The 24701-nt window shown below is 38.8% G+C and overlaps 1 protein-coding gene and 1 long non-coding RNA gene across 5 annotated transcripts in view; one reads left to right on the top strand and one right to left on the bottom strand.

The window, feature by feature from the left end:
* Positions 1–24701, top strand: part of spata6 (spermatogenesis associated 6) — an 89832-nt gene that overhangs the window by 17291 nt on the left and 47840 nt on the right. For 2 of the 4 annotated variants that reach the window (XM_069938571.1, XM_069938572.1), the window contains 5 exons: positions 998–1135; positions 8377–8425; positions 8525–8566; positions 12469–12593; positions 18038–18118. In XM_069938571.1, the coding sequence (XP_069794672.1) occupies positions 998–1135; positions 8377–8425; positions 8525–8566; positions 12469–12593; positions 18038–18118 (435 nt within the window). Of the gene's footprint in view, positions 1–997; positions 1136–8376; positions 8426–8524; positions 8567–8922; positions 9008–12468; positions 12594–18037; positions 18119–24701 lie in introns of those variants that run through there. The other 2 variants (XM_069938573.1, XM_069938574.1) reach the window with 2 other exon arrangements.
* The window catches only part of LOC138763809 (uncharacterized), a 64460-nt gene continuing 40787 nt past the window's right edge, over positions 1029–24701 (bottom strand). Inside the window, exons 2-3 of the long non-coding RNA XR_011357828.1 lie at positions 7773–7855; positions 1029–1107 (exon numbers count right to left, since the gene is read on the bottom strand). This is a non-coding gene — a long non-coding RNA (uncharacterized lncRNA). The remainder of the gene's footprint in view (positions 1108–7772; positions 7856–24701) is intronic.

Below are 24701 nucleotides of genomic sequence, written 5' to 3'. Positions count from 1 at the left end.
GCTGCAGGGCGGGCCACCTCTAATACATTTTTGAAATGATCTTGCGGGCCAAATATAATTATATCTGGCCCGCGGGCCAGAGTTTGACATGTGTGCTCTACAGCCGACACGCCAAACAGCTCAACCACTTTTACCTGAGCTGTCTCCGCAGACTCCTCCACATCAGGTGGCAGGATGAAATCCCCGACATGGAAATTCTGGAACGTGCTGGGCTCTGCAGCGTCTACACCCTCCTGCTGAAAGCTCAAGCCAGGTGGGCTGGGCATGTGGTCAGAATGCCAGGCAGCCAATTGCCTAAGCGCTCAGTCAGGGTGCAGAAGAAACGTTACAAAGACTGCCTCAAAAATGTCCTTCAAAGGCCTGGGTTTCAACATCAACACGTGGGAGACGCTTGCCCTCGACAATCCAGCTTGGGACAGCAAGATCACCGCAGGAGCCCGTGCAGCTGAAGACAACCGCATCATCGAGGCGCAATGAAAGCATGGCCCGAGCAGCATCCACTGCCACGACAGCACCCACCCACTTCTGCCGTACATATGGGCAAGCCTTCAGGGCCTGGATTGGCCTCACCAGTCACCTTCAGACCCATAGCCACCAATCTTCCATTTGACTTTGAAGCCATGGTCATCTTTGACTATGAAGGATGAAGAACATATTTTAAGTTCCTTTTTCTGTAACTTTTAAGCATTGTGAGCATTGTATTTTATACGTTTTATTTGTGGAAACATATTTGTCACATTTGTGTTTCATACCATCATTAATAAGGATTATTGATTGCTTCAGGCATGAACTTAAGAACAAAAGTTGCCATAAAATATGAAAGGTTGTAAAATGCTGGCAAATTTAAATAATTTGGAGATACTGGTACATTAAAATGGAGCTTTCCAGGTGGAACAATTTAAAGGACTAAAATTGCAACATTGTTAAAAATGAATGATCAATATTATTATTCTATGTCAGTTTGATAATATTTTATATTTGGAATATTTTATTATAGGTTACATGTCCTGGGGTATACCTACCAGAAAAAGATGATGTCTACGTTAGTGTTTGTATGTTCGGAAAATTCCAGAAAACCAAATTTCTCCCTTCTGTCTTTCCATTGACCTTCAATGACAAAATGAAGTTTGAAAAGGTACAAAATGTCATGTTCAATTGTTTTCTAAAGAATCAGTTCTCTTTTTTTAAAATATTTTTATTTGACAGAAATATTATATGTATATATTGTTTAGATATTAATTAATTATATAGCTTTTGTATAATGAAATACAGAATGAGTCACATATCAATTATAAATTGTATTTTATAATGGTCAAAAAAAGTGAAATATCTTAAGAATTTCACATTATATTCTAATATTGGGATATGCATCGTGATTATCTAAATAGACCAATCTCTGCTAGTTATTAAAAAATAAACATAAGAACAAAAGAAAAAAATTATTTAAAAAAACATATTAATCTAACTCTTACCACTAATGGTCACCAGCAAATAAATGGTAAAGAATCGAATGTCGGCTGCCGCACATCGGATAGAAAATCCCAGAGCACCACTTCCAGTCGTCAAATTATGATAATAGTCCAAGAATGGCCCCATATCTTGTCAAATTCAACCTTGATCTTTTTAACATTATATCTGAACTCGAGCAAAACATAACATCCTGTAACCAGTGCATATGAGTTGGTGCTATGCTGTTTTTCCATCTTATCAAAAGAGCTCATTTGACCATCAGTGAAGTAAAAGCTACTACTTTTTGATTTGAATTCAAGGAAATCCTCTCTTCTAGAGAATAACCAAACAAAGCAATAAAAGGTCACGGTTCTAATTTAATCCTAAGAATCTGTGATTGAGTTTTAAAGAATTGTTCCCAATATTCTTGTAGTTCTGGACACTCCAAGAACACATGAATCAGAGAGGCCTCAAAAAATTTATATTTGTCACATAGTGGATCAACATCAGGATAAAAATGAGATAACCTAACTTTGGACCTGCGAACAACTTTAAATTGTATTAAACAATGTCGTGTGCAGAATGAAGTATTATTAATCAGATCAAGCGTGCTAACCCAATTTTCATCTGAAATTGATGTATTCAAGTCTCGTTCCCATTCATTCTTGATTCCTTCCCTGAACATATTCTTAGCCCCATCAAATCAATATAAATAATTGCTATAGATCCACCATGGGAAAACTTTAAATCAAAAAATAAATCAAGAACATTAGTATCGGGAATTTGAGGAAAATTAGACAATTTAAACTGAACAAAATGCTAAATTTGTAGATATCTAAAGAAAATGCCTATTAGGAAGGTGGCATTTAACTGTTAATTGTTCAAATGAAGTGAAATTGCCTCGAATATATAGATCCTTAAAAAAATTTTATTCCCAATCCAACCCATTTCCTAAAACCTGCATCCAAGGTAGAATGGATGCAGGTTTTAGGATCAGTTCTAAACATAGAAATATAATGAAGTGATGGCAATTAGTGAGACATGGTTGAAGGAAGGTTGTGACTGGCAGCTGAATATTCTAGGATTTCGCTGCTTTAGATGTGATAGAATTGGTGGGGTACGAGGGGGAGGTGTGGCGTTGCTTGTCAGGAAAGGTATTACAGCAGTGCTGAGGTAAGATAGACTGGATGACTCATTGCGTGAGGCTCTGTGGGTTGAACTAAAAATTAAGAAAGGCGAGGCTACAAATATAGGGGTATATTATAGGCTGCCAAAAGAGGATAGGGAACTGGAAAAGCAAAGGTGCAGGGAAATGCTGAGATATGTAGTAGAAACAGGGCTGTTATAGTTGAGGATTTCAATTTTCCTAACATTAATTGGGAAACACAATCAGTGAGAGGCAGGATGGTTAGTCTTTGTACAATGTGTGCAGGATTGCTTTTTACAGCAGTATGCTGAAGTGCTTACCAGAGGGGAGGCTGTGTTAGATCTATTGTTAGGGAATGGAATAGGGCAGGTGATGGAAGTGTGCGTTGGTGAGAACATTGGGTCCAGCGTTCATGGGTACATTAGCTTCAACTTAAATATGGAAAGAGATAGGTCAGGTCCGAGGTTGAAGGTCTTTGAATGCGAGAAGGCTAGATTTGAAGAAATGTGAAGGGATTTGCAGAAAATTATATGGGCTGATCTTTTTTCTGGAAAGAATGTAGACGAGATTTGGAGGGTATTTAAAGAAGAGATATCGAGAGTACAGGATCTTTACATGCCATAGAATCAAAGGCAAGGCCAAAAGCCTAAGGGAACCATGGTTTTCTGGAAAAATAAGGAAGTTGGTTCGGGATAAGAGGGGGACATTTTCTAATTTTAAGAAGCAAAAAATTGATAAGATGTATGATTATTACATAGATTGCAGAAAAAATCTGAAGAAGGAAATTAGAAGGTATGAGGTGTCAATAGCTGATAAGGTAAAAGGGAATCCAAAGGGTTTTTACAGATATGTGAATAGTAAAAGGAGGGTTAAGGATAGAATAGGACTGCTGGAAAATGGGAGCGGTGAACTGTGCATTGAACCATATCAGATGGGAGAGATTTGAAACGATTTTTTTTCTCACCTGTGTTCATGAAGGAAAAGGACATTGGACTATGTGAAATAAGAGAGGCAAATGGCTTAGTTATGGAAAATATAGTGATTAGTAAAGAGAGGGTTTTAGAGCTTCTAGGGTCAGTAAAAATGGATAAGTATCCTGGTCCTGATGGGATTTTCCCCAGAGGACATTAAGGGAGGTCAGGGAGAAAAAGTGGAGGCACTGACAGAGATTTTTCAAAGATCACTGGAAGAGGGTGTGGTGCCGTGGGATTGGAGGGTTGCTAATGTAGTTCCGTTGTTTAAAAAAGGCACAAGGTGTCGGCCAAGTAATTATAGGCCTTTAAGCTTGACTTCGGTGGTAGGGAAAGTTATGGAGGGTTTTCTTAGAGATGGTGTGTGTGAATATCTAGATAAGCAGGGATTGATCAGGAGCACCCAGCATGGGTTTATGAAAGGGAAGTCATGTTTGATGAACCTTGTTGAGTTTTTCGAAGTGACAAGAAAGGTGGATGAAGGTAGGGCAGTTGATGTAGTCTATCTGTATTTTAGCAAACATTTTGACAAGGTTCCACATGAAAGGTTAGTAAAGAAGGTTCAGTCACTAGGGATTAATGGAGAAATAGTAAGGTGGGTCCAAAGGTGGCTGGAGGAGAGACAGCAGAGGGTCATAGTGGACAACTGACTGTCAGGATAGTAGCCTGTGACGAGTGGAGTACCTCAAGGATCGGTGCTAGGTCCCCTGTAGTTCATAATTTTTATTAATGATCTGGATCATGGGGTGGTTAACTGGATAAGTAAATATGCAGACAATACAAAAATAGGGGGAGTGGTGGATAGCGAGGAAGGTTTTCAGGGATTACAGAGGGATTTGGTTTGTCTGGAGAATTGGGCTGAAAGATGGCAAATGGAATTTAATGTAGAGAAGTGTGAGGTGCTTCATTTCGGGAAAAATAATCAAAATAGGACATATGTAGTAAAGGGGAGGACATTGGGGAATGCACAAGTACAAAGAGATCCTGGAGTTATGGTGCAGGGTTCCTTGAAGGTGGATTCCCATGTTGACAGAGTGGTTAAGAAGGCATTTGGTATGCTGGCCTTCATAAATCATAGCATAGAGCAGGGGTTCTCAACCTGGGGTACATGTACCCCCAGCGGTACATTTGCACTTTTCAGGGGGTACATTGGGTCTGAGAGAATAACCATTACTGTATAATACATGGTTCTGTAATCTGCAGTCAGATTGCACAATGTTTTTATAAAAATGCCCAAGGGGTACAGATGAACAAAAAGATTGGGAACCCCTGGCATAGAGTATAAGAGCTGGGAAGTGATGTTGCAACTGTTTAAGGCATTGGTGAGGCCAAGTTTGGAGTATTGTGTTCAGTTCTGGTCTCTAAATTATAGGAAGGATATAGATAAGGTGGAAAGTGAGCAGAGAAGATTTATATGGAATGTTGCCTGGCTTAAGATACCTAGAGTACAGAGAAAGATTGAAGAGGTTAGGACTTTATTCCTTGGAACGTAGACGGTTGAGAGGGGATTTGATAGAGGTGTTTAAAATTCTGAAGGGAATAGATAGACTAGATGCAAGTAGACTCTTCCCCCTGAGAGCAGGGGAGGTTGAGTCAAGAGGACACAAGTTGAGGGTAAAGGGGCAAAATTTTAGAAGAAACATTAGATGATGCTTCTTCACTCAGAGAGTGGTGGCTGAATGGAATAATCTTCCAGAGGAAATAGTTGAGGCAGAGTCAGTTCTTTCATTTAAGAGGTGGCTGGATATATACATGGATAAGAGGGTTATGGGCGGAGTATAGGTGGGTGGGGGGGGGGGGGGCAGCTAGCTGAATTGTTTGAGTAAACTGGCGTGGACTTGTAGGACTGAGATGGCCTGTTTCCATGCCATAAACTGTTATATGGTTAAATGATGGGAAAAAATGGAAAATCAGGAAGTGGAAAAGAATGGTTTAGAATTCATCCTTTCTGAAGAAGGATCCATTTAGACAATTAAAAACATATCTTCTCTTTTTTGATGTGATAGTGTGCCAATGTATAATTTTTACTTCCATATTGGTATTTTCTGAACATGAAGAATTTCAATTTCTTTGGTAGTTCAGTTCTATAACATTTCAATTTAATATTTTAATTTGCATGCCAGTTTCTATATTTCAAGTAATTTAGTTTACATTAATAACTTTTTAGAATAATAATAATTGAAGGCACCCTGTAGGCAATTTTCATGTTGCTATTGTGATCTGGTGGCACTTCAGACCCCTCAGTTGTATCAGAAAGAGAATAGTGGTCAAGTATGTAAGTGGAGATAGAGGTGGAGCATAATTGGATTAAATTGAATACAAATAGAATTAATTCTTCATTATGAAGTATAAGTTTTCATGATTATATTTTAATTACTAACTCCTTGTCCACATTTATTCATATCTCTGATATTAGGCTGTTGTAAATTTGATTCATTACATTTACATTTCATGTGTGTACTTGCCTCAGCTTTGTGTCATATAATATTGAACTTTAAATGTTAAGAATGTCACAGATTCAGCTGGCTCTAATGTCACACTCGATTATATGCAACTGGTTCTCTTGATATTTTGATAAGAATTTAGTTAAATACTTCAATTAAATATCAGTTAACTTCATGTTTTCTCCTTGCAATGTATTTAATATGAGCATCTCCCCAGGAGAGCCACTTATAAAATTAATATTTTGTATCTAGTTTTAACTTTCTCTTTGCTGCACTTATTTTGTGTCATCAATTGCTGCATCGGTGTTACATTTAACTGCAATAATCCAGGGAGTGCCAGAAAACAGATCATCAGTATCAGGTGTGAGAGGGGGAATTGCAGAAGTTATAAACTGATATGTGCCTAATGATTTGTGATCAATTAATGGGTGTGAGAACAAAAGAAAATCCATAGTTAAATAATTTAAAATTGGATTCACAAAATGAGTGAGACTTGCCCATGGAGATCCCTTTGGTTATATAGCAGCAGTCTTCATGGGCACTGTGAAACAGGCTTTTACAGGAATGATTGATCTAAGAATTTTTGTTTGCATTTTTCCAGTGTTCTGACACAAACCTCCTGTCAGTTTCTTTCATCTTTGGTTCTGTCCTAGGCTATCCTAATCACTCTTTTTCTGTTACATTCATGAAGCTGTTAAGATTTTATAAGAAAATTAACTGTTTAGGGTTGGGGCTTTTGCATCAAGGTTAGAATCTGGGGATCTGTGTGATTAGTGACAGGATGGAATGATTGAGTGAGAAGCGATTGGGAGATTGAGATGGAATGTGAATTTTCTCAGGAAGATCATGAAAATAAGGGAAGAATTTGGATTGGTGAATGTCAGGTAAAAAGTTCACAGACAACTTCCTTTCTGTTGCTTCAGATGCAATTCCTTTCACATGGTCTTCGACTGCTGCTTTGATACAAATATTTCTGTCCCATATCTTCACTCTGTTCTAGTCAGTCTTCTTCCACCCATAATTTTTGGCTTACGCCCAGATCACTCATTGTGATCAGTGATGCATGTATGCGTGTGCATTGAAGCTACTTTAAGAGGTGAAATTGTAATTATAAGGTATAATGGCAATATAAAAGCTTTGTGGCTACTTTGCGCAGCTACAGTATCTCTTAATTTCAAATGCTACATGCCTAGTTCAAGATCATCATGTCTTTTAATCATTCCTATTGCACAAGGTAATTTCATATTTCATACCCCTTCAAAATTCAAATTTATTATCAGAGTACATCACTTACAATCCTGAGATTCTATTTCCTGTGGGGGAAGCAGAATTTCTACTTCGGTAACTGTAAACTGTATGAGAAAAAAAATACAGTAAAACTCCTGGTATCCAGTATCTATGGAGATTGGTAGATGTCAGGTAAGTGAATTTGCTGGTTGCTTGAGATTGCATGTTGTATGATTTGTGAACAAATCACTAGGAGCTCCAATTTTAAATTTTTATTTTTTAAAAATCTATTTATTTTCTGTGATTTTTTTTGCCATTTGTTTGAATTATGGATAGCAGGGATTTTACTGTACTACCTTTTACAGAGCTTTCCTCTCCGAGATATTGGTGCTCTCATATAAGAGGTCAGCACAATTTTCACTACACATCTGAAGAAGTTTGCCCAGGTTTCTGATGTGATAGCGAACCTCCAAAAACTCCTGAGGAAGTAGAGGTGTTTGAAATTAGTATGTCGGGGCCAGGAAAGGTCCTTACCCTGAGTTTGCGATCCCTCCTGTTTCCTTCTGTCTGTCTCAACTGTCTTCACTACTGTAGAAGATCCCATATCTTGGTTCCATCTGTGATTGAGCAATGAAAATTGATTAAAAAAAACAAGTAATTGAAATTGATTGGCTAGCACCTTGCCGAATTACATTATTGAATTTTGCAGAAATTCCAGCTTATCCTGAGCTCTAGAGCTTGTATTGTCCAATGATCATGAACATTGTCTTTCATAGAAACTTTAAAACAAAAACCAGCTTTGTGATGACATACCTGTACTTTGTACAATTAAAAAAAAATCAATGGCAAGCATGGCTTGAAATTTTGAATAGATTAGTGAATTGCATAAGTTAAAATTGCAAAAATTCATTGCATCAATGCAACACTTTACCAATTTAGGTAGAAAATTATTTCCATTGACCATTTAAATGTCCCATTATATTTTAAAATTAATATTCATCCATTATTAATTGTTTAATATTCTCTCACAATTTAATGTTTCAAGGACAGCAATTAAAATAATACTGGAATATTATTTCTGAATGATGAATGAACACTTTTTTTGGATTAATCTACTTTCTGTTTTATATCAAAACAGAGCTTTCCAGAAGGTATGAATCCAGGGGATGTTGCAAATATGCTGGAAAGTAAGAATATCGCATTATACCTTTAAAACTAATTGATCATTTATCGGTAATTACCTCTTTTATTCTAGTATAGTACACTGATTCTCTTTTCTTTTACAGTGGACACAACAAAGTTTGAATTGATACAACTGACTCTGCCAGGTACTATGAAGATTTGCAAAAAATATCAAAATGTTCACTATCAGTTATTGTTTGCCAAATGGAAATATATTTTCTGAAGATTGCCATCATCAGCCAAGTGCTACTGTTGTTATACATACAAAATGAGCCAGTGATTATCTGGAGATCTGAAAATGCATTACTCTCTCATACATAAGCTGAGAAAATAAAAAGAGAAAAGGTACTTTGTAAGGCAATGCATAATGTGAATAGAAATAAACAGATGAGTAGAAGCAAAAAAAATGTGCCTAACAACTGCAGAAGAAAAAAAATTGCACGATTTTTACATCGAAATTGCATATAACGAGCTTTACTCTTGATGTTTTGAATCGTTTCAGCCCATTTCCAGCAGTCATCAAAACCTTCAGAAAATAGACTGGATACTGTTATAGTTCATCTAAACTGTAATGCCTATTCCTTCAGGTATTTTGTGATCTTCACATCAAAGAGAATGTTTCAAACCTGTTATTTTGTTACTCACATTAACAAGTCCATATGGAGAGTCATAAAGGATCCAGCTGGGAAGTTTAAATTTAACATAGAGATACAGCACAGTAACAGGCCCTTCCAACCCACGAGTCCGTGCTGCCCTAAATACACCCATGTGACTAAAGTTGTTTTTAGTTTTACTGACTTGTCTATATTTGTATACAAGTGTTGCCCTTTTACAGGAAGGCAGTTTTTTCAAAGGTTACAGCATTCGAACACCAGTCTATAGATGCAAACTGGCTTTCATGGTTGCATTGGCACCATGGGTTCAATTGGACTGGTCCATAGCATGGAGGACCCCATTATCTAATTTTGTACTACGTAAGCCTTTCCTTGACCCAGTTTTCTCTTCTCCAAATTCTATCCTCCTCTTTATGTTTTTCCATATCTTCATGACGACTTCTGTAGTTTGTCATTAGAAAATACACTTTATTAACATGGAACCATTTCTCATCCAGCCATGCACAAATGATATATCAGCTGTGAGCCTTGGCAGCTATTGTTGAAGATCATACTTGACATGCTAGAGTGCTGGTTAAATGGGAGAAACTTACAATTTCAATTTCATAAAGTAAGGATGTCCCCAATTTGTCATTGGGAAAAAAATATAGACCCATTCAGAAAACATGGATTACTTCAGACTCTTGTAACTGTCATAATTTATCAGGGAAGAGATAAGCAGTGCAGACTAGAAATATATTGGATAATTTGACATCCTGATGGGATAGTCTGGTATAAATGTTGCAATTAACCCAGTATGGGGGTTCGTCGGTTGTTGGGGGAGGGGTGCTTGGAGGGGATTTTTGAAGTTGGGGTACTGTCTAATACCAGGTTTATATGCTATTTCTTGTGAGATTACACCCTTGTTTTATTAAGCTATGAGAGAGGCTTTACAAAAATGTACATAAAAGATAAATTGCACTTCTGTTTTCATGGATAATTTCCATTTAAGTTTATCATATTCCTGTATGTTGTTTTTCGGGAGTCTGTGGACATACATTCCTCTCCACCTCGTGGTATACGTACTGGGATGCCAACTTGATATCTGAACCTGGTACTGTATTTTTACACATATAATGCACACTTCATACACATTTTTCAAACCAGGTACCCCTACGAGTTATATGCATGTGTACGCTGTACAAGAATATTTTTACATGTTGAAAGAACATGCACAATTTATAGTGGGCGTGGGACAGTTAAATTGGCAATTTATAGCTGGCATGGGAATATAATAACAGCATTTAAAGAACGTGCACAATTTATAGTGTGCATGGGAAAGTTGAACTGGCAATTTATAGTGGGCATGGGAATATAGCAGCATTGAAATAACGCGCAGAATTTATAGCGGCCGTGGGAAAGATGCACTGGCAATTTATAGTGAGTGTGGGAATATTATAATGAGCATGAGAATGTAATAGCAGCAATGAAAGCTCACACACAATTTAGAGTAGGCTTAGGAAATTTTGAATTTGGGGACATCACTTTGTACTGAATGCCATGGTATTCCTTTAAACAGGACATTCTGGATAGGGCACTACCTTATCAATGTTAATTGCCCAGACCCGCCCCTTAGGGAGGAGATTAATATATCAAGTGCCTTTGATTTGAGACAACATTAGAATTAAAATCCTGCTTAACTCTGAAACCTGTCTTTGATCTATTTAATTGATTCCTCTCCAAAGCTTGTTAATGTGTTGTAGCAGGATATAATCTATATAATGGTTCTATATTTTTACGCATAGAATGCACATCCATAATGTCCCTGATTCATCCTGAGGTGTAACGGATGCCCAAGGAAATTCATAAAATGATTCAGCTGCCCAATGATGGAATGACAGGACAGGTCCTCTGCAGTGGTGACACATCAGCTGCATTTGCCATTTCTGAAGGGGTGAAGCAAGGTTGGGTACTAGCCCCAGTCTTGTTCAATCTATTCTTCACTTGCATGTTGTCGCATGATGTCCATGGTCTGGAGGAGGGAGTGTACATCAGATACCGACTGGACAGCTTTTTCTTTGACCTTCGCCGCTTGTACACACAGATAAAGTGCCTCTACACAGTCATTCAAGAAACTTTTTGCTGATGACTGTGAGCTCTTGGCACACAAAGATAATGATCGACAGTTAATGTTGAACAAATTCTCAGATACTGCTATGCTCTTTGGCCTGACCATCAACCTGAACAAGACTGAATACTCCATCAGTCCATGCCAAACACCAGCACCATAGAACCAAAAATCACTATTGATTACACCCAGCTGATAAATGTAAATGCCTTCAAATACTTGGGGAGCATCATCTCAAGGGATGGGTCTTTGGATAAAGAAATTGACTCCAGGATCAACAAGGCCAGCTAGGATCTGTTGAACCTGTGTACCAGAGTGCTCAATCAACACAATGCCCGCATCTCCACAAAGCTGAAAGACTACAGACCTGTGGTCATCCCTTCTCTCCTATATGGATGTGAAACTTGGACTCTATACCGACATCACATCAAACAACTGGAGAAATTCTACATGCACGCCACCCTTGGCATCCGTTGTCAAAACTGTGTCTCCAACCTGGAGGTCGTGGGTTGTGTGAAGACCACCAGCACTGAGTCCCTGATCATCAGAGTCCAGATGTGGTGGGTGGGTCATATCATCAGAATGGACAACCACCGTATGCCTTGCCAGCTGCTCTATAGTGAACTTAAGACTGGAAGGAGACCTTAAGGTCATCCACACAAGTGCAATAAAGATACTGTGAAGGAAGTCCTATGCTATTGTGGCATCCAGCCAAGAGAACTAGAAACTGTGGCTGCTGACAGATCCTTTTGGCGAGCCCTGTGCCATGAAGCTTAAACCAGTTTTGAAGACAGGCACTGCCAAAAACTGATGGAAAGCTGTGAACGGCGTCACAAAGCAGTAGCCACTGTTATTACAAAAGCTGACTTCCAGTGTCCCCATTCTGTTAGACTTGGCATTTCCAGTCTGGGATTGCAAAGTCACCTTCGTGTCCACAGATGAACTGCACAACAATGTGTCTTCTTTGAACCAAAGGATGACCAATATAATATAATGGGCGATTGACACCTCTGGGGGAAATTGATTGGGTGTTAATGGCGGGAGATTAACTTTTTTGTGGCAGTTACTGGTCTATGCTTTGCCTCATGTCCAATTTAAATGCAAATTGACTTTTGTCAGTCGGACTTCAGAATATGTGTACGCATTATATGAAAATATTTTGCACAATTTATTATTTTCTGTGCATTATATGTGTGAAAATACAGTAATCCTGTATAATCAAGCATTTTATATAATGTGTATTAGTTATCCTGACTTGGTATTGTTACAGATGTGAAATGAGATCATGACTTTTTTAAATATGTCATCTTAAAGTATTTCTTTGCAGTCGGTGAAACACTATCTATTTATGAGCAAAATACCAGGGAGTTTCTTTATCCAGGCCACAGACTAACACCAAGCTATCCTGGAATGGACAGAGAGCTGCTCATGAAGAGGGCAATTGATTTCCCTGTGAGTATTAATGTACAATTATTAGTAGTATATTGCAAAGCAAGATATTTTACAAGTTAAACAGGAAAGCCTGCTGATGCAATGCTTGTTGTGCAATACATAGAAGTGCAGGAGAAACTCAGCAGGTAGCTCAGCAGGTTATATCCCTTTATTTCCTTTGTTTCAGACCTGAGCCTTTCATCAAGGCACCATTTTAAAAAGTAGAGAGAGGAGAAGAGGGAAGAAGGGGCAGGGGAGGAGCACAGGCCAAATGGCAAGAGATCATAGTTAGATATGTGTGGGAGGGCAGAAGAGAAATAAGCTGAGGTTTTAGGGGAGGGGTAGCTCTCTGAATGGAGAAGGTAAGGGGTGAGGAGGTGGAAGAAAGGAGACAAAGGGATGGGCAAAGACAGGGAGATGGGAGTGTCTTAATGGAAATTGGAGGTAGAGGTCAATGACAATGCTATCTGGTTGGAGAGCTCCCATACCAAATATTAGATGTTCCTTCAAATTGGTGGGTTGCCTCAGTTTGGCAGTAGATGAGGCCATCGACAGACATGTTGGTGTGGGAACGGAGTGTGGAATTGAAATGGTTGGCCACTATTGCAATGGACTAAGCGAAGGTATGAACAAAATTATCTCCCAATCTGCATCCAGTCTTGCTGATGTAGAGGAGACCACAACAGAAGCAACCAGATGCAGTAGATGACCCCTACAGATTCACAAATGAGGTGTTGCTTCACTTGGAAGGACTGTTTGGGGCCCTGAATGGAGGTGAGGGAGGTGAATATGGATGCAAGTGTAGCATTTCCTGTGGTCACAAGAGGCTGATTAGTGGGAAAGGATGAGTGGATGAGGGTGTCCCAGAGGAAGCGGTCCCTGAAGAAAGCAGAGAGGAGAAGATGTGTCTGGTGGTGGGATCACGTTGTAGGTGATAGAATTTTCAAAGAATTGTTGGATGCAGAGACTGGTAGGGTGGTAGGTGAGGACAAGGGGAATGTAGTTTATATTTCTTTCCACCAAGTAATCAAAATCTTGAAGAAAATGAAGATAAATTTGTTTATCATGTTTAGAAATGATACTCCTGCTGAAGAGGGCATTTTGCACTTTTAACACATATTTCAGCATCAAGAAATAATTTTAGGCATATATTAGAAAAAAGAAGTATTATTTCACTTTGACAGGATTGAAATGGAATCATCCCACGAGCATGATTTGTACGAAGTGGGAGGCTTTTTATCTAGCTAGTAGCCTAGATTTAACCTAGACCCTGAAGTAATAAGTTCATTCTGCTAACTTATTGCATCACTTGTTATCCACCATGTTCCTCTTCCTGTCTCACATCACAGTAGCTCCACTTCTCTGTTTTCTGACAAAGCATCTCTTTAAATATCACAGATAATGTGACTCTCCTATTGCAAGAATCATATCTCATGTGGAAGGTCAGGAAGGAGAGCTGCCAATTAAAGCAGGGAAATTGCAATTTAAAAATTTTAATAATTTACTTTACATTTTCAACATGCTTATTTTAAGAAACATCTTAGAGAGGGAGTTAAAGGAGGCTAATGGAACTTAGGAATTTGAAATGTAGCTACCACTGATGGAATAATTTAAAATTGGGGTGCACAAGAGATAAATAATAAAGAACCTAATGGGATATAACATTTAAAAATTGCATTTAAATTTTCAAAGAATTTGCATTTGTCTAATTTAATTTATATTGTTATTTACAAATAGTATACATTAATACAATCTCTTCACCTAAAGCTTCTTAGCTACCCTTAAGAGTGTACTGTGGCAGCTCACCACAAGGTAGGCGAACCGGCCCCGTTTGTAAGCCGGCCAAAGTGACGCAGTCGGAGGTTTCCCCTCCTTCCAGCTCTGGGCTCAGAAACATGCGCTTGGGGACCACGTAATGCCCGGGTGACGTCAGCATCCTCCAGCATGGTTCTCAGCCAGGTCCGGGCTGGGAGTATAAGTGCAGCCCAGCAGCCTGCAATAAACTAGTCTGTTCTCTGAGCTCAACCCGTCTGGTTGTGTGTGTTATTGCAGGAGCAGTGTAGCCGCCGCTACAGTACTACAATTTTTTCAGAGCGTGAAACTGTGACATCTGTACAAACATCAAGAATGTCAGTTTAAAAAATTGTGTTTATTTTTTTTCACATAAATTTTATGAAAGTGAACTTTATTCTGTACCCCAAATGTTTGGGTCGTGAACTCTGTAAGGGCGAATTTTCATGACCTGAATAGCTGTAATGTTGAGAAGCGTATTACTCCTTTTTTCTTATTTTGCATTTTGTGGGTGAAAAATTCATTCAAGTTATTTTGGCTGAGGAAGATGTTGATTTCCTCAAATTGATCTTCAGAAATCTATAGTATTCAATTAGTAGCTAGCCACTTTCAATTATTTGGGGTCCCTGTGAAAAAAAACCCTTGCAATTGAAAATTAATCACACCTATTTTTTGTTGCTTGCTGCCAGATTAGAAAGAAGCAGAATACTGCAGACTGTGGTGAAATGCTCATTTGGAGTTTGCTATGGTCCAGAACGACCACAGAAAAGTGCTCAAGAAGAACGATTTATTTCTTTTTTTCCTGCCAGTAGGAGCAGGATTTCCATGGTCTCACCAGCAGAACTATGGGCTAGGGTTGGCCTGTGCTCAACCACCCCCACCCCCCTCCCCATTTCACCAGCTCCCTATGTCAACATCATCAAATGAAGACCATATTGCTGACAGTTATTTGAGATTGCATTTGAGTGTGCATTGGAAACATATTGCAAAAAGAGAGTGTGGGTTAAGTGTAGACAGCCTGCATAAATGTGTGAGGAAATTGTTTATGACATTATTGCAAATTGAACTATTAATGTTATTGTGGTTATGACAGCAACAACAATGCCTTTTATGTCTGTGACCTCACATTTACCTCAGTAAATTAAGAAGTTAATAATATTGTGAATTGTTGGATGTGGTTGTATTTTTTGCCTTTAGTAGATGTTGATTGGCATTAAAAAGAATGATTCACAGGCATGACTGATGCATTCCTTTGCATAAATATATCAGTAATTGGAAGGCTGGTATAATTTCACAGGCAGAATTTGAGTCTGATTGGAGTTGGCAGACCTGTATGACATTACGAGCTTCATTCTGTATCCTTTCAAAATTTACAGGGAGCTGAAAAATTAATTTCAACTATATTAGCGTAAAACCATCAAAGTCATCTCGGATCTCTGGTATCGTTAAAAGTGGGTTAAAGAGAAAGTGTCACGAGGATACCATTGTATAACAGATTATGCAAAATTTAGTTAGATTTTCCGTCCATAAAATGTACTTTCGGCAACATTTTAGAAGCATAAACATTATTGGTAGAATTCTAAAGAAACAATTCACCATTTTATGAAAATGCCATATTGATGAAGCATTTAAAATAATTATTGAAAAAATGTTCTAAACTATTTTAAAACATTATAATAATAAATATATTCCATTTATCATAATGTGTGTGGCTGAATTATTTATCATATAGTATCTTAATATTTAAAGTTAACATTTGAAGCCTATTAAGGTGAGTTGTTGGAGGAATTCAACAGGTTAGAGAGGGTCAGTCAATATTTTGGGTCAGAACTCCTCATCAAAACAGCATAGGTGAGATTGCATATATAAATGGGGAAAGAAGCTGGGAGAGGGGTTGACAGGTGACAGCCTATAGGACAGAAAGTGTGGGAGATATATTCACACATACGCATCGCACTTTCTGCAGTTATAGCAGGAACTGCCTCGGTATAGAAGAATGAGTGGGGAGGGAAGAGTGGACTGGGGAGACCGAAATTTATCCTTGTGAAAAGCAGATCAGGATGGAGGGGGAAGCTGTGGCTGGTTGTGGGGCCACGTTGAAATTGGCAGAGGTATCGGAGGATATTTGTCGGATGCAGAAATGGGTGAGGTGGAAAGTAAGGACCAGAGAGACTCTGTCCTTATTCTACCTAGGAGAGGAGGAGTAAAGGCAGAAGAAGGAGAAATAGAGGAGGCATGGGGAATATATATTAATTAAAGAAAGGATATTTTGGATGTCCTGGACAGGAAGGCCTCATCCTGGGTAAAGTTGCAGTGGAATTTTCTAATTTTATCTAACCCTCATGCCTATTTGATTCCACTCTTTTTCTCTCTCTTCTAAAATTACTCTTCTCTCTTTCTTTCTCTAACTTTTCTTTCCCTCCTTCCTGGTTTCTTCCTCAGTCTCTCCATCTTCCACACCTTCTTTCATAATCTATCACCTCTGGACCCTCCCCAGCTGCTTTTCCCCTCTATTTATTTGTAATTTTACTTAATCAATCTTAGTCTTGACAAAAAGTTTCAACCCAAAGAGTTGACTGACCATTTCTACCCATGGATGCTGTCTGACCTGCTAAGTTAGGCTTTAATATCTTAATTTGTTAAACAATTCAGCCACAAAGATGTCATCATCTTATCATAATTGGAATAAGTTAATTATTAGAATTGGTTTTAATATGGTTTTCAACAATTTTTTTCTAGAACTGGCCTGCTCAAGATTCCAGCATCTGCAGATTTTGTGTTTCTCTATTGAAGTAACTTGTTTGGCCTTAATGTTTGTACTTAAATAGTCTTGAAGCCCCTGTATCTGCTGGCAGAGCCACATTGGCAAGTGACTTTCCGAAGCAGCACAGAGGTTGTAAGAAAATAGTGAAGAATTCTATAACAGGAAAATAACAAGCACAGTGTATATTCCACAGAACTTGATCACACAACATGCAGTTTTCAAAAGCTTTGTTAATAATAATGGAATATGGAAAATATTAAAGGAAAGAAGAGAGTTAGAGAGGTTCAGAGAGAGAATTCCTGACCTGAGGCCTTGGCGGTTAATAACCAATGGTGTATAGATTAAATTTGAAGCTGAAAGACTATTATTGGATGAGAGCTGATATCCCAGAGCGTTATTGGAATGAAGGGACAGGACAGCACCACAAAGAGCCTTGAGAATGAGAGCAGAATTTTAAAATTGCCATGCTTGTTAATGGGGAAACTGATGCAAGTCAGCAGGCAAAGAGTGAATGGGGGAATTTGAAGAAACTCAAAACAGCTGGTTGAGCATTCATTAATGCATATCTCCAGAGATATTATTTTATCTTAACCAACACATAGCTGTTGTCCAACTGAAAAGATGACACCTCTCACAAAAAAAACAATCCCATAGTACTGACTTTAGTGAACGTCTAGTAAATTACTTCAGGTACTGGGCAGATACTTGAAATATTGACCTTGAGGTGGCAATTACAAACTGTAACAGTGAATAAATGATTTTATGTAGTTGGGGAATTTGAAAAGTGGATCAATAATCAGAAATGATTATTTCATGTGTTCTAATAATCCATGTTTTATTCTGTCCATGATTTTATGTGAGAGGTGGATATTTTAGTCTTTGACATAATTTGGTCTTTTTTTCCCTTCAGGGTATAGCCCCTCGACTTGAATTCTCAACAACTTCAATGATTAAAGAATGCCAATTCAACCCTGTACAAGTAGAATATGAGGTAAGCCTAACATTAATTAAATGTAGTGAGTTGCAATATGGATAAAAATAATATTATTCCTTTAATATCATACAAAATATTAATTATTTATGTGGCCGGTCAAGTTGTATTTCTGATCAATGATGATTCACAAGCCACATGAAATGCACAGAAGTTGAAATTGGTTAAGCTCTCCATGTTCAGTCATGCCACACAGAACAGGCTCTACTTATCCAGGATGTTTCTGATTACAGCTCTTCTCTTTAATTCTTGAATGATATTTCTACTGCACATCATAAGAATAGCCACTGAAAGCCAGTAAAACTGGTCTTTTATATATTGGGGTAAAAATACACCGAAATGTTAGAGGAACTCTGCTGGTCTTCTCAACATCTATGGGCGCTGAAAAGACCGGCTGAGTTCCTCCAGCATTTTGGTGTATTTTTATTACAATTGCAGCATCTGCAGACTTTTGTGTTTCAGTTTTATTTGCTGGGGACATGAAAAATCTTTTTCCTTTTTTTTTGGTGCTACTTAGCTATTTGGAGAGTTTTATGTGTTTCTCCTTAAATTGACTGTATTCTTCATGGAATTGAACTCATCTTGGAGTTCTGCAGTGGAGCACCATGTTGCAGATGGTGCTAGAATGATCCACAACAGGTTAGGCATAGCAGGAGTTCTTCAACACTATCAACAAAGGAGAACAGCTATCAAAAATTAGTGAGTGTTGGTAATATTAGATCAGTTTTAATTGTTTGATTTTTACATGATTTTAACTTTATATTTGTCCTTAATTTATAATATTTACATTTCTAATTTTTTAATACTTAAATATTTTTGAATGTCAGACAGATTCATTATTTCAACAGACTCATTTGCTGTTTGTCAAAGTTTTTTTTTCTTGGTAGTTTTGTATGGGGTTTGTTCTGCCATCCAAAATACTGGATTTATATGCAAAGACTATTTCAGACCAGCAAGTTCCCATTTGGGAATATGATTAAGGTAAGCTCAAACATATGAGAGAGATTGGATGTTAGAGCAGATGGTTGACTGCCGAGTGGAGAGTCTGGGCTCATGTTCACAGAATCTTCAATCGTGCAACGTTAACAGCTTCCACTTCTATCATTTCAAAACCCAAGGAAAAGTGTAAAACTAGATCCAAACTAAAAGAAAAACAAAATGAAAATATAAAATACTTAAAGGATTTGAACCATCTCAAGGAGATCTGGTTATGAATGTAGTTTGGTAACTGGGTGATCTTTGGCATTATAATATCCCTTTCTATTTTCCAACGAGCTTTTAAAATGAATTTTTGGAGATCAAGATGGTGAACATCGGACTTTAATTCTGTAGGAAAGGTAACAAAAGATGGGAAAATAATAATGTTTTCAGAAGGACAAAGTTCCTGAATGTTCAGCACATTCAGATTTGAGAACTTTACTAGAATAAAGATGGTAGATAATTCATTTATGTTCATTCAGTTATTTAAAAGTAGGGACAATTTGCAAATCTTTGTGGGAGTAGAGTAAATGTATAATAAAATAGAGGTACATATCACCTAGGGCAAGTTCAGTAATAGCACAGAAAGAAACAATCAGCTTTGAAGGATAATGTGCAGTCCTTTCACTTGAAGATTGCAATTAATGTACTGAAAGGTTAAGAGGTTAACCGTAAACCAATAAGAGAAAAAGAAGATTGGAATTTTTAAAAATTACTAAATGGATGTCATAGTGTGGCGGCTCACCTGCCAGGAAATTGATCCGGCTTGGGAAGTATCGGGCAACATGATAACGTACCTTCGGTTATGCGTGGCACAGGGGTGGCTGGGAGTCCAGGGTTTTAAAAAGCGCAAGGGTCCAACAGTAAATTCTTGTTTTCCGTTCAAACTCAACTCTAGTATGACTCTTCATTTCGCACAGCGACCCCAGCAGGCCAAAAAGGCTTTTTAAACCCAAATGGGCAATTTGGCAGTTTCCCTCAAACTGCCTGGGTTCTGGACAAATCAACCAGAAATGTTGTTTGAACAAGCTGAAGTACAATTCCACAAATCTCTTTGGGGCCTGGTTATTTTTGAAGATTGATTTGGTCCAAGGGGATCATCAGATCCCAGTGAACCCATAAGACATATCTCAAACTGCTATCATAACACCATTTGGTCTCTGAGTTTCTGTGTATGCCGTTTGGCCTTCAGAATGCTGCACAGACATTCCAACAGCTTATAGATCGGGTGGTGCAAGGAATGAACTTTCTTTTATTGTGTACTTGGACTACATACTTGTCGCCAGCACTCCCATACAGAGCACCTGTGATTACTCTGCCGTCGCCTACAAGACTTCGGTCTAACAATAAACCCCATGAAGTGCAAATTTGGGCTGTCCTTAATCGACTTTTTGGGACATCAAAGCAGCAGCCAGGGTGTCATCCCATTACCAGCCCAAGTGGAGGCCATCCTCAAATTTGCAAAACCGCTCACAGTCAAAGACCAACAGAAGTTTGTAGGAATGGTTAATTTCTACCGTCGCTTTCTACCATCCGCAGCCCAGATCATAGAAGTTAAGGACCTGGAATGGACAGAGGAGGCAATGACAGCGTTCAAGAGCACAAAAAGCACCCTGGCAAAGGCAACCCTGCTGGTCCACCCGCGAATGGATGTGCCGACTGCATTAATGGTGGACCCATCAGATTCAGCAGTGGGCGGAGTATTGGAGCAGAGCATCAATGGATACTGGAAGCCTCTTGCGTTCTTTAGTAGGCACCTATGACCCACGGAGACAAAATATAGTGCTCAATAGGGAGCTGCTGACTCTGTACCTGGCGGTTCAACATTTCTGCTATTTCCTGTAGGGCAGGGCCTTCATGGTATTCACGGACCACAAACCACTAACAGTTGCATGTGCAGAAGTGTCTTATACATGGTCAGCCCGATAACAGCGCCTCCTCTCTTACATATCTGAGTTCACCACAAGGACTAAACACATCTCTGATGAGAGATGAGACAGCGGATGCACTGTCCCAATTCAGGCATTGCAATCCCCATCTCTGGGGACTATATAGCACTTGTTAAAGCGCAACAAGACAAAGTGATTTCAGCATTCTGAACTACAGTCACTGGTCTGCACCTCGAGGACATTGCCTTTGGACCTAAAGGAATAACTCTCCTTTGCGATGTGTCCACGGATCAGCCTCACCCCATCATCCCAGCTGCCTGTAACTGACGCATTTTCAACGCACTTCATTGGACTGGCACACCCTTCAATTCACGCGACGGTCTGTCTGGTTTTTGAAAAATTCATCTGGCATGGACTCCAGAGCAGGTTGCCTCATGGACTAAGACATGCACGGACTGCCAGATGGCTAAGATGCAGCGACAGGTGAAGGCGCCGCTTCCACCCTTCAAGCCACCGCAACGAAGGGACCAAGTACATGTCGACATCACCGGCCCAGTCCCGGTGTCACATGGGTTGAAATACCTGCTCACCATTGTTCACTAGGCACTCCTGTTGTCAGGACTGCCTGACCAAGTCTTGCACCAGGGCACTCGTATCTGCCTGGGTGTCTCGTTTTGGTCTTCCCTCCCATGTCAACTCTGACAGAAGTCTGCAGTTTACCTCTGCTCTATGGGACACGCTATCTCGACTGTTGGGAACACAACTCTGTCGCACAACAGCCTGCCATCCACAGTTCAACGCCCTGGTTGAAAAATTCCACAGGCACCTAAAGACTCCATTGATGGCCTGCCTCCAGGGACCGGATTAGGCTTGTAAGCTACCCTGGATACGCCTTGGTACGTGAACTGCATCTGAAGAGGATCTTTAGTCATCAATGGGGAAAATTGGTATACAGGGCTCTGCTCGTCATTCTTGAAGAATTCGTACCAGCAACCCAAACACAAGAAAAGCCATCCTCTGAAGTCCTAAATAAACTGCGAGAGCAACTTGACAAACTGGCCCCAGTTGCCACATTGCGACATAGCATCACAACACCTTTCGTCCTGAGAGTTTTAAAAAGCTGCGAATTTGTGTTTAGGCATAGAGTTTTAAGAGTGTGAAATTGCACAGCAACAGGTTTAAAGCCGGTTTCTTCCCTGCAGCCATCAGGCTCTTCAATGAACCTCACAAATCTTGTGCTGTGCTTGTTATGTACTAAATTTTTGTTCACTGTAATACTGCACACTGTGACATTATACTGCTATTTGCATGTTAGAGTTGACTTGTTGGATTGCTTTGGAAATGAACTTATCTCACTATTTTGTTCAAGCTCATTCAAGTTTGTTATAATGTGATCACAAATTTGAATGAGCTAATATATCAGATTTGAGTTTTCTCCATCATTAAGGTTCAAGAACTATAATTAGGGTGACATGTTTGGTGTAGTGGTTAGTGCAATGCCTTTTACAGGACCAGTGATCGGGACTGTGGCTCGTATCCCGCTCAGTCTGTAAGGAGTTTGTACGTTCTCACCATGTGGGTTTTCCCTGAGGGCTCTGGTTTCCTCCCACTGTTTGAAACATACTTGGGGTATAGGTTAATTGGGTGTAAATTAGGTGGCACGGACCCGTGGGCTGAAATGGCCCATTACGAGGCTGTATGTCTAAATTTTAAATTTAAAAAAAATTCAAAACTGAGTAAAACATGAGAAAACTGGCAACAGAGCAGAATCAGCTTTTTTTTTTCTTGAAAATGCAATTGATTCATGGAATCTATTGGAGAATATAACGTTATTTATTTGTATGATGTGGACAGTCTGTGACACCTGTCCCATACCACAATCATTAACTCTTTGGTAAGTTTTGACTTGGCTTAAAAACGTAGCTGTGTCAGAGACAAAAAGAAGAATCAGATTGGATGAACTACCTGGCCATGATAGCAATGTCAAATTAAAATATAGCAAAGGCAACTTATTTGACTCTGCAAAATGCTCTTCACAGTCATGAAGGTTTGCACTCCTTCATTGCGTGTACCCCTCCCTGTGCTGTTGCAGTACAGATAAAAGTATTTACCTGGTAATGTGGAAAATTGACCGCAAATGTCACATAACCAATAAGCAAATCAAACCTAGCCCGAGTTTCTCTGCCATTCTCACATTATATTCACTTAATTGTTGAATATTTTGTTTGCAATATTGTTGATTTTTTTTATTTTCCTTAGGGGATTCTGGAAGGTTAGTTGAATTTTTAGGTCACCATAAAGTTTTTTTTGTTGAACAGGCCCACATTGTTATCTCAACCCATATAAACTTGTTCCACAAACAATCTAACCCTTCTAAGAGTCTTTTAAATATCCCTATTGTACCACCTTCTATCACCACCCCTGTCAATGCATTTCCAGGCATCCACAACTCTGTGTAAAATGAAAACCTATCTCTGATGTCTGCCATAAACTTTCTAGCACTAGTCATAAACACGCATCCTCTGGTATTTGCTATTACCTCCTGAGGGAAAAAAGTGCTCCCTGTGCACCATATCCATGCCTGTCAGACTTGGTCCTTTCTTCAAAGTCACCAATAAGTTATTAAATCGTTGAAGTCACAATAATAATCTCTGTGGCACCCAAGTAGTTACTAATTGTGAAACTGAAAATTATACATTTTATCCAATTTACTGCTGATATAGTTGCATCCTTATCGATGACAACATCTTACACAGCGCACATACACTTATGTTTAACAGTTACCTTTTTATGTGGCATTTTATTGAAAGCTTGGAAACTTAAATACCTTTTGGTAGCCCTTTACCCACCCGATCTGACATGCACTCAAAAGAACTCCAGAAAAATTGTCAAACAATTTCCCTTTCATAAAATCATATTGAGATTCTACTTATTTAGCTTATGATTTTTCTAAATGTCCCCCTATTACTTTTTAATGGATCCAGGCACACCCTCAATTCTAGCATTTTCTGCATTCCTTTCACAAACCTCCTTCCTCTTTCATGTTTCCGTTTTCTTCTTCTTTTGTACACACCCTTTTGTTTCTGGATTTATTTTTTTGCTATTTTATTATATTTTCCAAAAAAAACTTGTGTGCATAAATGAGTGAACAGAAGGAAGAGGTAGTTGGGGATAAATATTCTTATTTAAAACTATATTGAAAATGAATCACTTCAGATTCAGATTTATTGTCAGAGTACATACATGACATCATGTACAACCCTCAGACTTTTTCCTGTGGGTGAGGCAGAATTGCATCTTATTGGTAATGAAAAAAATAACTTCAATATACACATGTAAACAAAAATGCAATACAGAGAGGAAAAAACAAACAATAAAGTGCCAAAGTAAGAGTCCTTAAATGAGTCCTTGATTGAGTTTGTTGTTGATGAGCCTGTTGGTAGAGGGATGGCAGATGTTTCTGAACCTGGTGGCACTTGTACCTCTTTCTTGATGGTAGCAGCAAGAACAGAGCGTGTTCTATGTGATGTGATCCTAATGATTGCTGCTGCTTTTCGATGGCAGCACTCCCCATTGATGTTCTTGATGGTGGGGAGAATTTTGCCTGTCATGCCCTGGGTTTTGTCTACTACATTTACATTTGGGGGTGTTGATGTCCCCATACCAGACCATGATGCAGCTGGTCAGCACACTTTCCACCACTCATCTGTAGAAAT

Source organism: Narcine bancroftii, chromosome 5, assembly GCF_036971445.1.
Source record: "Narcine bancroftii isolate sNarBan1 chromosome 5, sNarBan1.hap1, whole genome shotgun sequence".
Taxonomy (NCBI): domain Eukaryota; kingdom Metazoa; phylum Chordata; class Chondrichthyes; order Torpediniformes; family Narcinidae; genus Narcine; species Narcine bancroftii.
This window is presented reverse-complemented; position numbering and strand designations above follow the sequence as displayed.